Source organism: Thamnophis sirtalis, unplaced genomic scaffold, assembly GCF_051295495.1.
Source record: "Thamnophis sirtalis isolate CommonGarterSnake01/CBP01778 unplaced genomic scaffold, rThaSir2_p1.2 scaffold_11, whole genome shotgun sequence".
Lineage (NCBI taxonomy): Eukaryota > Metazoa > Chordata > Lepidosauria > Squamata > Natricidae > Thamnophis > Thamnophis sirtalis.
The window spans coordinates 58160622-58174739 of NW_028261391.1; the positions used below are offsets into that span (position 1 = coordinate 58160622).

General features: G+C 37.1%; 1 protein-coding gene across 4 annotated transcripts in view; it reads left to right on the forward strand.

The window, feature by feature from the left end:
• Positions 1-5156: 5156 nt before the first annotated feature.
• ENO4 (enolase 4) overlaps positions 5157-14118 on the forward strand; it is a 29261-nt gene continuing 20299 nt past the window's right edge. For all 4 annotated transcript variants that reach the window (XM_014057524.2, XM_014057526.2, XM_014057525.2 and 1 more), the window contains exons 1-2: positions 5157-5362; positions 13678-13806. In XM_014057524.2, the coding sequence (XP_013912999.2) occupies positions 5180-5362; positions 13678-13806 (312 nt within the window). In that variant the 5' untranslated portion in view covers positions 5157-5179. The remainder of the gene's footprint in view (positions 5363-13677; positions 13807-14118) is intronic.

Consider the following 14118-nt stretch of genomic DNA (forward strand, 5'->3'; position numbering starts at 1 on the left):
TAGGTCCTTTAAAAGCCTCAACATGATAGCTTACAATAGATCCTTCATTAATGCTGGTACAATGGAATTTCTAAGTAAGTTCTGAAATCATTATTTTTACAATGTAAATAATCTATGTTCTGAGGTACATGAGAATTAACACACTAAGATCTCCAAATGGATTAGAGAAAATTGATGCCATTTTTCAGAAGCTTAAAGAAGTTAGTAGTGGGAGTCATACTGAAGTAAGCAATTGTATTATTTCTTTTTGAAAGAGTATTAGAACAGCTGGAAGTCAAATACCATCTTGCACTAATTGACAGGGAAAAGAATTCTTTAACGCCCCTTATCCCTGATCACTTTTATGGGAAAATTCTATGAAGAGTCAAAGTCGACAGCATCCTCACTAAACACAATAATCTTTAAAAAGACCAAACTAAAAGGTAATGCAACAGCAGAGAGGTGGCTATCCGGCACCTTGTAAGTCCCATATGATTTCTGGACTGTTTAACTGCAGAGTTAGGCAATATCAAAGAGAGTAAATGTATACAATGCTATTTAATCTATGTGCTAGGCATCACAAATGTCTTTTGATATATATATATATATGCTAATTAAAAACTGAAGAAAGCAACAACACAGTCTCCCAAACACTGATATTTAAAATGTGAATAAACAGTTTAGAATTAGATTAGAAACAGTCCTTTCTATTTTCCAAAGAGAAATTAAGAATTCAGTACATTAAATAATCCCAGAAATTTATATGTGTACATTTGTTTATATAAATTTAATTTAGGCTATGAACATGTGTCATTATAGTATATTAATGCATTAAAAAGAGCTGTATCCTGCTTTTTGACATAAGTTAGGAATAATTGACAATAGGCTGCAAATTACTGCATATTCCTAAACATTTTTAACACAGAAATTAAATTACTTTTTATCACCTCAAATTGTAAGTACAGCAATTGTATAGTACCAATATTTTAATATCATATGGTAAAGAAAATATGGTATATAACAAGACCAGAGAGATACACATAGGCTATGTGCATGAAATACAACTACCCCTATACAACAAGAATACTTCATGCGCAAAGAAATCTTCACATTTAGTGTGGATACAAATGTAAATTTATCTTTTGCCCATTTGAATTATAATGCCCTTTCTTGAATCTCACTACATTGGCATATACTATGTTATCTATATGTTAAGTTGGCATAAATATATACTCGCATATGCTATATTATCTTTATAGCTACCAGGTATGAGACATGTTTGCTCAACTCAGCTAATGGGATATTCAAATTTAGAGTTGAGCCATCACAAAAATGTAATCATTAATCAAGACTGAATTTCTATTTATATAAATTGATAACTTGTAGATTAGGTAAAATTTGGTATATGTAGTACAGTATAAGTCTAGTTATTTTATTTGATTAATGGATTAATGTAGTATAAGAAAGGCACAAAACAAAAAAATATTCAGGGAAAGTTATCTCTGAAGTATTTAGCGATTTATCATTCATAATGCTCAAAATATACACTGGGAATTAAATTTTATGCTAGATCTAATTCAATAATTATTTAATAGCTAAATTTAATGTATTCTTGATATAAATATTTCTTGCAAAATGGGAAGCTTTGGGATACATCCAAGGATACGCTTAACAAATTATCACAGAAAATAAAACCACCCCAAGTTTGTCACAAACAATTGAATTTTAAAAAATGTAGAACTATAAGTATGCTGCCAAAAATGCAACTGCCTAAATTTTAATAAAAATTAATGGGCTGCAGCAATGCACATACCTTCTTTAAGGAATGTGTCTTCAATTTAGAAACATTTTTGGTGACTACAGAGACATGAAGAGGGATTAACTCCCTGCAGAGATACTAGGATATTTCAAAAAGGATGTGAATGAAAAGGAAAATGATGCAGTGGATATTTTTCTTCTTTACTTTCCAGCCCACTGAAGTGAACATACAATGAGGGAGGTCTACGGACATTGATTTCAGATCTAAGGAAGTATACAGCTAACAGCATTTTAAGTGTATCCATTTTCAGTTACTTCAAACAAAATTACAAATGAAGAATGTAACAAAGTATTTTTTGTAGGAAATTTCAGGCTAAAAGTGATCATTTAGATGAGAAATGTTACTTCCCATCAAAAATAAAGTTGTGTATGTGTATATTTCTCTCTCCCTCTTCCTCCCTCCCTCCCTCCTTCTCTCTCTCTCTCTCTCTCTCTCTCTCTCTCACACACACACACACACACACAAACACGTACTATTGGCTTCTTTATCCTTTGTAGACATTTTGCAAACTGTAATCTGTCTTCCTTTCAGAATGGTAATCTTTAGCAATTTTGTTCTTCAAAGAGTCTTTTTTTGATCCTAAAAAGGTGCTTGCCAGAAAATTTCAGACAATAAAGATCATAACCTTAAAAGTCTTGAAAATCAGCACACAATTTATGTGTAAAAATAAGGTGGTTTTAACTAACTAAACTGTGTTAAAGCTTTCTATAATACATACTTTATATACAGAAGACTAATTTAAATAGTACTTGTTAATATAGGCCAGCTTGATAAATAAATAATTTTAATCCTGAATTTGTCTACCCGTAAGACCTTTTCCTTTTTAGAAAGAAAAGAGCTTAGCTGCATTTTATAGCAAGAAATGGTTAAATTTGCTATGATTTAAGTATGTTGCTCCAGATATCATGCTTAGTTGTAATAACAGTAATGTTTTACTACACTTTATAACAGCCATTATATAACAGCCATTATAACAGTCAAATGAAAAAGTTATGCTCTATACTTTGTTGTTACATATAATTTACCATAATGTAAATATACAGCAATAAAATTTGAAATATAAATCTACAAGATAGGAACAGTTTTATGAAAGGAAATATTTATTGGGTTTTGTATTTGGGATTTTACTTCTGTAAGCCATGCCAGATCACTGAATGACCTGGGCGGTAATATAATTTTTCTAAATAAATAAAGATTTTTAAGAATGAGAAATACATCATGATAAAAGAGGAGAATGAGGAGGAGGAGGAGGAGGAGGAGAAGGAGGAGGAGGAGGAGAAGCAGCAGCAGAACCAGAACCAGAACCAGAAGAACAACCAGAACAACAACAGAGGAATTTAAAGAACTCAGCAAGAAAGGAATATTCTAAACTTCGAACTTGTTAGTGTTGGAGCCAGAAAACTAAATAGAAGGGAGAGAGGTTTAAAATGAAACATTATAGATGAGTGAGTCTTGTTAGAACTATTCCTTAATATATCTCATTCCTTGCCTTTTCCAGCTCACTTCTCCTGTTTGCTATCAAAAGAATAAGCACGAGGAAAGACCTATTGAAGCAGCATCTAGTATCTCTTACTCACTATCTTCCCATTTGGGGCAGGAAAGCAGAGTTCCACACTGGGAAAGCAGAGAAGCTGACTTGTTTGACATATCACTTAAAAACCAGAGGGTTTTTGACACTCTGGTTTATAGAATATGCTTTATTGCTTAAGGGCGTAATCCCAACTTTTTTCTTTGTGTGGGCCACTACACTGTCATTGAAAGTTTTTGAAGAACCATTACATAACCTAGAGCTGATAACACAGCACCTGGAGACACAATGGCAAACATGATTCCTTAAGAGACAAAATAATAGGCTGCCATTTAGAGAAGAAAAATGTGTTTCCTGTATCTTGTCAAGTCCCTTTATACTTCTTTTTTCACACAGGTGCTTTATGACACTTTCACAATTTTAATAGATGGAAATGCTGATTCCTCCCCCCACCCAATGACTGAATAATGATAAGCTGTATTTCAACTAGAATGTTGCTGTAAACCCTTGATGCTCTTAGCAACATATCCAAAGTTTCAGATTTCAACAATATTCAAACCCTTTTTCTACCTTCCAGTTAAGTGATAGAAACACTTGATTTATGCAAAATTATGAATCAGAATATTCAGCAATTTTATCACATTTCCAGAATGAAACACATTAATTCAGTGTAAGCTATTTGGCTCATGAATCATCTAAACAACTTTTCACTACCCTACAAACATTTTGTAACATTTTCTACAATTGTCTCTCCCAGATTCTTGTCTTCATATTTTTAAGCAGAGTTCTTCCCCATTGAAACTCTAACATTCAATGTTGTTTGCAAATAAAAAGTAAAAAAGTCCCCATCAAGAAAACCAGATTATAAACCATGATCTGGTTTATATGATGCAAATCCTCACCAAGTCTAGTCTTTTCTCTTAGCCATTTTGGTTGAAAATGACCAGTCACAATGCATGGTGAGAAACTGTCCCCAGCAGCAGGGACAGCCTCAATTTCCAATTCAGAATAGAGCTGAAAGGGACCTTGGAGGTCTTCTAGTCCAACCCCATACTCAAGCAGGACCTTTTTAGATAAGTGGCTGTCCCGTCTCTTCTTTAAAAAAAACCATCCAGTGATGAAGCACCCACAACTTCTAAAGGTAATCTGTTCCACTGGTTAATTGTTCGCAACTTTAACCTGAAATTAAGGAGAAACTTCCTAGCAGTGAGCAGAATGTCTTCAAAACTTGTGGCTGCTTCATCACTGAAGGTTTTTAAGGAGGGACTGGACGGCCAGTGTGTATCCAAACCAGGTGGTTAGTATATGTGTCACGCCAATCCAGACGTGAATAAACCATGATTATGTTCATTAAGGACAAGCAGGAGGTGTGAAAATAGCTCCCTCTCTCTATCCGGGCATAAAGGCAGGAGAGACACCCTCCCTGAAGACTAGGGACCACCCAAAGCAGCTGTTGGGAGTCCCTTGTGGTGCAGTCATTCTTTCTCCCAGCTACGCTTTATTTTTTCTACAGATGTCAACGGATCCTATTGCTGTGCAGTGCCGGTCACGTCTCTCCAACCTAGCTCGCTCTCAGCCCCAAAGAGCAGTGTTTTTCAACCTTGGCAACTTGAAGATGTCCGGACTTCAACTCCCAGAATTCCCCAGCCAGCGAATGCTGGCTGGGGAATTCTGGGAGTTGAAGTCCGGACATCTTCAAGTTGCCAAGGTTGAAAAACACTGCCATAGAGGGACGCTGAGGCTGAAGTTACGCGGCTGGCTTCGCCGACCGAGGAAAAGGTTTCGCGAGACTTTGGAAATCTCGGGGCCAGGCAGGAGAGCGTTCCCGTTTCCTAGCGACGGTCGCGGGGATCATGGCGCGCCGGGAAACTTACACGGGGAGGGAACGGTCAGCGGAGGCGGATCGACGGTTTTCTATCATGGATCTCAAACACCAGGCTGCGGAGTATTACCGGAGCAACGAAGTGCCGCAGCGCTTGGAGGAAGTGCTCAACACCATGTTCTACCAGCGTCCCGGGGATCTCTACGGGTATCTGGTAAACTAAAACTGGACCAGCGGCGCGGATCAAACTGCGCAGGCGCACTAAGTGGAGGCACTAGCTCTGGCAGAAGGGGTTTTTGGAACTGACCATGCACAGGTGGTTCCCCCGATTTACAACAGTTCATTTAGTGCAGTGTTTCTCAACCTTGGCAACTTGAAGATGTCCGGACTTCAACTCCCAGAATTCCCCAGCCAGCATTCGCTGGCTGGGGAATTCTGGGAGTTGAAGTCCGGACATCTTCAAGTTGCCAAGGTTGAGAAACACTGATTTAGTGATTGTTCAAAGTTACAATGGCTCTGGAAACAGTGACCGTTTTTATGACCATTTTATGACTTATGACCATTGCAGCATCCCCGTAGTCATGTGATCAAAATTCAGATGCTTGCCAACTGGTTCATATTTTTGACAGCTGCAGTGCCCAAGTATCATCATGTGATCAGCTTTTGTGACTTTCTGACAAGCAAAGTCAATGGGGAATCCGGATTCACTTAACAACTGTGTTACTAAACAAATGCAATGATTCACTGTCTGTGGCAAGAAAAGTCGTAAAATGGGGCAAACTCGCTTAACACATTTTTTTTCACTTTGCAACATACATTTTGGGCCTCAATTGTGGTCATAACTGAAGGACTACATGTAACTGAAATCTGTTTCTCAACCTCAGCAACTTTAAGAGTTAGGGACTGCGAACTGCCAGAATTCCCCAGGTGGAATGCTGCTGACTGGGAGTTTGAAGTCCATACCACTTAAATTTGCTGAGGAGAGAAACACTGTACTAGTGAATTAGCTAACAGCCTGGATTTTATGGAATTCTTAGCGCTGGAAATGAAATAACTCATTGGTTTTTTTAAACTTTTATGATTTAAGGCAGGCATGTCCAACCCACGATCTAGGAGCTGCATGCAAGTTGATGAAAAAATAAAGGACGTTTTTTATTTATACACATTATGTTATATATTTTACATGCATCCCAAAACAATTCCTGTTTACTCAATGTAGCTAAGGCAAGCCAAAAAGGTGGCAAGACATAATACATTTATTATAATGTAAGCTTAGATGTAATAGAGAGTCAAGTAGAGAGTCATCTTGATGTTCTCTATTTGAAGGCAGCCTAAACTATAGCAAATGTGAAGTCTTTAGTTTTCTTAATCTGGTGCCCTCCTTATGTCTTTGGACTACTGTAGAAGACATAATAGTTTTGTTACAATAGATAATAAGTGACTTACCTATAAATTGATTCTAGAAAGTAAATACAATTGCTAGTTTAAGAAGACTGGCATGAAGTATTTGTTAACAATAGCACATCTTTGAGTTCAGAGGTAGAAAAACTGATAGGTTACCATAGATGGTCTTTGCAGAAGCATACTGGAATAAAAATCAAGTTAATGTTAACTTTATAAATACAACATTCAGTTCTAAACATATTGTGCCATCCATAACAAACTGGGTTTATATCAAAATGACATGTGTATTGTGATTTCATAATGCAAATGCCACTGTTGCATAGTATTCCAACATCTGACATGATATGCAACTTGTGATATTTGCATCATTATATGGATTTTGTCAGCTCACACACCCACCCCATTTCCCCAGGAATGCCTATACATGACAGCTTTAATTACACTGAGTTCCTTTTTTTTTTCTAATAAAACCTTAATTAAGCAGTTACTTGATAGGTTTGGAGTTGTAGAGTTTGGGAACTAGTTCCGTATCTTTTCAATTTTCTTTAAAACATATATAATTTTAATACTTTTATTTAAAGAATTTCCAGAAATCTGGCAATGAACAGTATTCTACCTTTAAAAAAAAATCAATGTAGATTGCGAATGAAGGCCAATCTAGATTTTTCAGCGTTGCCAGTTTGGTATCCTCCTTCTAGGTCTTCAAACTTGGGATGGGGTGAAGATTACATCTTTTGTTTGGGTTACAGTTTACCTCCTGTAAACTTTCTTTCTTTTTTACTGTAGCATCTTCTTTCACTGTAGTGTAATAAGGCAGGATTATACATTGAACATCTTCATTCTTATTGCAAGAAAAAAAATCTGTCAACTGTTCCTCTCTTACCTCTCCAAGCTAAGATATGAATTCTTTTTTTTTGTACACATTATCTATTATCCTTCATTCTCTCTCTCTTTTCCTCTGTGTATCTGCATGCATTCTCCCACAGTAACCAATGTTGTTAAATTGAGAAAGGAAACCCATACCAGAATAAACTGCTGCTCTATGTGCATCATTAAGGAAGAAATATATTAGAATCATCTTTTATATAGTAATAAACTAATTTTGGGTGGATAACAAGCATCAAAACAAATAGCAAGTATTCCCTGTAGACATCTAGATATTTTTCAATGGCTGCTCTTACTTGAGCATATTTATCTACATGCTGGGAAATGCTGCTTTGTTTCTGCATCTCACCAATGAAAACAAAATTATGATTGACATACCACAATTGTATACCAAAGAGCACTTTTCTACCAATTTACACATTACTCAAGACTCTTTTATTATATCATAATGTCTTCTACTAATTGAAAACTAGAGAGGATACAGCCACAGGGTAAAAACTGCTTTGCAAACCATGCTATGAAGATTGCCTGATTCTACCATTGCTGTATTTCAGTCCAGTAATGCTGAACCTCAAGATAACCAAATGTTCTGCTATCTTATTTTCTCTGATCTTTTTTCTTTTAAAGAAACGTGTTCTCCAGAACTGAAAAGAGGAAAATGTATCTATGGTAGCATATGTCACAAGAGCTACCAGATCACCTGGATTCCCATGTGGGTCACCTCAACACTCCAATTTCTTTCCTTTCTTTCCAACATCAAAAGAAGCAGAACCTAACGAAAGAAGCTAACTCATTGATGATCATGGTTAAACAATACTAATCTTACATATCTTTATCCAAGATTGTGGTTCTCTTTCAGACCCTGGACTTCCAATCCAAATGGTACCCTATGGTCTTTTTAGGAAGCTTTCTGGAGCCATACAGTTATATAATACACTACCATGATAAGCTGTGCCTTGACATCTCACAGGTAGTTTGTATCATCCAGGCACATCTTTTGAGTTTTTCCACAGCCTCCAAAAAGAAGGATTAAGAAGTTAAAAAAAATCTCAGGTGTAAGTACCTTAAGTGAACAAGCTTTTCCCCCCAGTTCTGAGACACTTTTCTGAAAAGACTTAGAGCGCATTCTTAAGTCTAGTGAAAAAGAACTAGCAATTACTATAGTGATGTTGAAATAAAAAAAAGAAATCAATAGAAGGAAAAGAGCTATTAGGTCCAAAAGAATTGAAGGTAAAGAAGCAGCTAAAGAAACACCAATTGGAAAGAAAAAGGACAGGAATAAAAAAGAGCAAGAAAAAGAAACCATATCCTAAAGAAAATATTAGCAGTTAAAATCTGAATCCAGTGTGTAATCTACTGGCTGCCCAGAGCAACCTGGTTTCCTACATCATTAAACAGTTTGGGAGAAAAGAAAACAAGAGAGTAATAATTTGACAGCTCTCGAGTGACATTAGGAGCCAATCACCATTAAAACAAATTATTTGTCTGCTATCTTAAACAAAGCAAAAATAAATCCTTTCTCCAGATCTCCCTTCTTTCAGCTCTGCACATCTCCACATTTCTTTCTCCTCTACCCCCTGTGCCTGCCATGTACTTCAGCTTCTCTTCCACCACAGTCCTGCACCAACAGTGGCTGGCCTCTCCTCCTGTTTTCTTCAACCCGAGCAACATTGCCAGACCATCTCCTTGTATTACAAGGCACCTTTCTCTGCAATAATGTCTTATTTTGTAATAACTTCTTTTTTAAAAAAATGTTTTAATTTAAAACAAACACAACATCCTTCTTTACGTGCTGTAGAAAGTGTATCAGTTGGTTACAAAAAGACTTTTTTGCATCTCTTCCACAGTCAAAAAACATAATTCACATCAACTCAAGAATTTTAACTCAAATATTGATACATGTCACCATCACCATATCTCCATTTTCATTTGACTATAATTGTTTAAGCGTCCTTCATCATAAAATAGACCAAAATTTAATACATAACCACATGCTGGCCTTTCAATTACTATTTCTAAAATCCTCACTAACACTAAATCCTATTCTAGCTAAACATTCATAATATTTAATAACAAAGTTTTCTTATCCTCCTTTCCAAATCACTGTTTAAAATTTACCTCCAGTTTCCTTATGTTATACCCATATCTATCTATCTATCTATCTATCTATCTATCTATCTATCTATCTATCTATCTATCTATCTATCTATCTATCTATCTCTATCTATCTATCTATCTATCTATCTATCTATCTATCTATCTATCTATCTATATATATATGTTGTTATTCTTATCCCTCATTTATTTGACTATATCTTGTATCATAACATTTTCTCCCTAATAATCAAAACTTTAACTATATCTAACTTGGTTCTTTTTTTTAATTAACCTTTATATATAATCCAAAGGGATTTCTAATCTTCCTTACATGGGTACCATTCAATATTCATATCCAATTATACTCATCATAACACTACACATTGTATACGTTAGTAACATTATCAGTTATTTATTTAAGCTATATCTATTATCAATAAATTTCACTAAGTTTAACTAGTTTAAATTATATTCTTCCATCTATCAACCTGTATCTTTCCAATAACAAAACAATTTCTGCCATTTGTGGTACCAATCCTCTAATCATCTTCTTGATCAGCTTTGTATGGACTTCTCTTAGCAACTCCTTGCTTGTAAAATCTCTCATATAATCTTGATGCCCTCTTTCTGTTTCCTTATTCAGCTTGTCTTTGATTGTCAGCAGTGTTGTCAATACTTTTGCTAGTAGAATTTCTTTCTTTGAGTCCATAAATTCTTTAATTTTTTCCTCTTCTATATTCTGCCCTCTGGAATAGAATTCCTCTCCATTTACATCCTCTTTCAGTATTCCAATCTTTCCATTTTCAGGAACAAACCAATTACCATCAATATCAGCAGGTTTAATCTCTTTATATTCACTTTCCACTTTGTTTTTTTGAGTTTCAATCACCCTATCTTGCATTTGATAAGCATCCTCAGTTTTTTCATCATATTTTATTGTTATGTGCTCTAAGTATTCCAGCTTCTTCTCTATCCTCTCATATGTATTTGATAATCTCTGTATTTCTGAAAATATCTTTTGCAAGCTTAAGATTTCTGTTTGCTTTTGAAATTGTGCCATTCTCTCCAGCTAACAAACACAGCTGCTCTAGCTTGGAAGGTTAATAAAATTCACAAAAATGTTTTGTTTTCACTTTTCTCTGGTTAAAGATATACTTCAAAGGGACATCTGTATGCTTCCCTTCTTATCACTCTCTATAACCAAGCAGTGAGACCTTGTAGTGCCAAGCCAAAACAATCAGTGAAGAAGAAAAAAAGTGTTCCATTTCCAATACACAAACCTTCCAGCCTGTAGCAGTATTATTGTTGCAAATTTCCTTATTTCTTTTTGTAATTTTTTTGTATTTGAAGTTAGAAAAAAGAGTCCAATTTTTAAATGGGTTAGAAGAACACCCACAGTAATGAAAGAGGAAAATTTTAGACCATAGGTTACCGAGAATAATAAAAGATAAAATAGAAAAAGAAAACTTAATCCATTTGTTTTAAAAGGCTTGCATAAATTCCATCCATGAAGATAGCATTTAAAAAGTAAGATAACCACTGTCCAAAATCATTCCAAATTTAATTCCGCTGCTTGATTCTTCTGTTCTCCAATTTAAATTAATTTTAAGTTTTTTATAGGCAGTCTCTTTTTAAAACAGTGAAAGTTCCTCACCAGCTGGAAACACTTTCTCTTTCCGTATCCTTCCATTTTGGAGCCGCCCCGACTTTGTCAGCCTTGGCTGGATTTTTGTTGCCGGCTTGAAGAAGTTCTCTTGCATCGATCAGGGAGTTTGCGATGTCCCTGAGGTCAGCAAGACGTATTCCTCCTGTTCACTGTCTCTTCAGGATGGTTTAGGTCCAATTGGATCACCCAGCGGCAAATGTATCGGCTGTGGACTCAGAGCATCGAGACCGCACATCCGTATCATTGCAACGTTGGCTCCTCCCCCCTCTTGATAGGCAAAGACTGCTCTGTCACCAGTATATCCCTGCACTTAGACCTGGACACTATGATCTATCTTCAGTGGTGGGATGGTTTAGAGCAGGACTGAAGACAGAATGGCAGGAAAATAGATGTGGGAGACCAAACTGGTAAGGATTGTGGTGATTTGGATTTGAACTCTTGATCGTAGAACTGCTGTCTCAGTGGCTGGAGATAAGCTTACAAATGAGCTTATTTTTTGGGGTAAGGTTAGAAATGGGGGGGGGGGCACTGCTTTAAAGTGATTCTGCTTCCTCCATGGCTAGTTCTAGTTGGTAATTGGGGGGGGGGTCCACTCAGGAATCTTTTTTTCAGGGGATGTCAGGTCTCTGGTTTTCCCCTTGTTCCTTCTCTTATTTAAGGAGGCCATTGGATAAGGCTATTTGATATTATGAGTGGAGTATCATCAACAATTTATAAATCTCCACTCCTGTTCCAGGAAGGTGATGCTGTTCAGGTGCATATCCAGTGTCCAGAGCCTGGATGGGGAGCAAAAATGCTTTGACTGGATCAAAGGCATATTTTTAGTTTTTGTGCCTTCCAGTCAAAGGTGATTGCTGGCAACTGTCTGGACAAGACCTTTCATTTTTCTTGGCAAGATTTTGGAAGTAGTTTGCCATTGTCTGCTTTCTAGGACTGACAGAGTGACTGGCCTAAGGTCACACATTTGTTTTTGGCCCTAAGATGGGACTAGTTTCCCGGTTCCTAGCCTGCTGCCTTAACCACTTCACCAAACAGTTTTCTCACAAGTTGAATGGATTTGGATTTCCCACTCTAGTGGGATATGGGCTTTGGTGTCTTGTCATCCTTGATACCCAGTGGGATAATACGCCATCAGACAGAGTTGGTGCATAATTTGGGGGTGCTCCTGAGTTCACAACTCCTGGTACAGCAGGCGATATCAGCTGCAGCTGGAGGAGGGCTCCTCCGTTCAGGTTGTGACCTTTCCTAGACTGGGAGACCTTGCTCACTGACACTCACATTTTAGCTATCTTTTAGTTAGATTAATGCGGTGTGATCTACATTGGTCTGTCCTTGAAAACGATCTGCTCCAGTTTGTCCAACATGCAGCAGCTGGTTCTGGATTCTTCATATTTTGCCTTTGCTACACGGCTGATGTATGGGTTACATTAGCTTCCAGTTGTCTGGATACAGTTCAAAGTGCTGACTATTACCTTTAAAATTCTAAATTGCATGGGTCAAAGTCACTTGCAGGATCACTTTTGCTTGAGGATATCTATCTGTCCTAACAAGTTCCATACCTTAAATGTTGCTATCTGGTAGGATCTCAGATACATACCTGAAAGATGTTCAGAATATGATGCTATGATTGTTCATCACAAGGAATCAGTCTGAAGGAATTAGCAGGTAGAAACAAGGTTACGCATACTAACCAAACATAGAAACGCAGCTTGAGTATATTAGATAGGCTGTACTTCACAGCAGAATCTGCCACATACTGACTGAAAAGGGTTCCACCACAAATCCGCGAAGCCCTTCTGTGCGGAGACATAAGCGCGAAGACTAATTCGCGCCGTTCTAAGCGCTAAGGAAAAACGCGACCCTACCGCGATGACATAATCGCGGAGGGCAAAATCGCGCATTCCCAAGCACTCAGTATCCTAAACCTAACCCTAAACCTAACCCTAAACCTAACCCTAAACCTAACCCTAACCCTAAACCTAACCCTAAACCTAACCCTAAACCTAACCCTAAACCTAACCCTAAACCTAACCCTAACGCTAAACCTAACCCTAAACCTAACCCTAAACCTAACCCTAAAACAAACCCCTAAACCTAATCCTAACGCTTACCTTAAATGAAGTCGGCTTTCTGCCGCGGCGCCGTTTTAAAGCACCCTTATGTTGCCGGGCTGTTGTCGCGGCGGTGATGACGCACGGTGATGACGTTGTGGCTTTAGCGCCGCGATTTTATCGCCGTGATTTTGACCAGCGCGGTTTTGTCGTGCCACGCCTGAAAAGAGTCCAGATAATCTGCTTCAACTAGGGTTGAAGCAGATCATACACTATTCAAGATTTTTTTCTTCCCAGTCTATGGCTACAAGAATTAGTAACTAAATGAACCACCTAATAAATTTAAGGTACAAAATAAATTGCAATTGTATCTTTGAAAGCCTTTGAAACTAATTGCACTAATTGCACTAATTACTGGTCTTCTAGGCAAACTTCTTCTCTGAATTATCAAAACCTCCAGTGATATGCAAATTAGTTGCTAAAAGTGTGCTGGATGGAACTGGCCGACCAACATTAGAAGTTGAAGTCTTTTGCCGAGTTAGAGACTGTGATAAGGTATGAATTGTGTTGCAGTTAATTCTCTTATTTGTTTAAACAATTTCAAGGGTGACCAACTCCACCAGAACTCTATGCAGCTTGTAATTAAATCATTAACATGAAAACATGTGAAAAAAAAGCAATACAACTGACTGGAAGACAGAATCAAAAAGCAAAGGGGCTCAGACACAATCTTAACCCAAGTCATTCATTATAATGAAAACTTCTGACCTAGCTTGATTATCAATTGGATGAGGAAACGATATAGCAGGTCGGACTATTACCTTCCTGTTCAGTATGATCCTGATCTTACTTCCATCTGACTCCTAC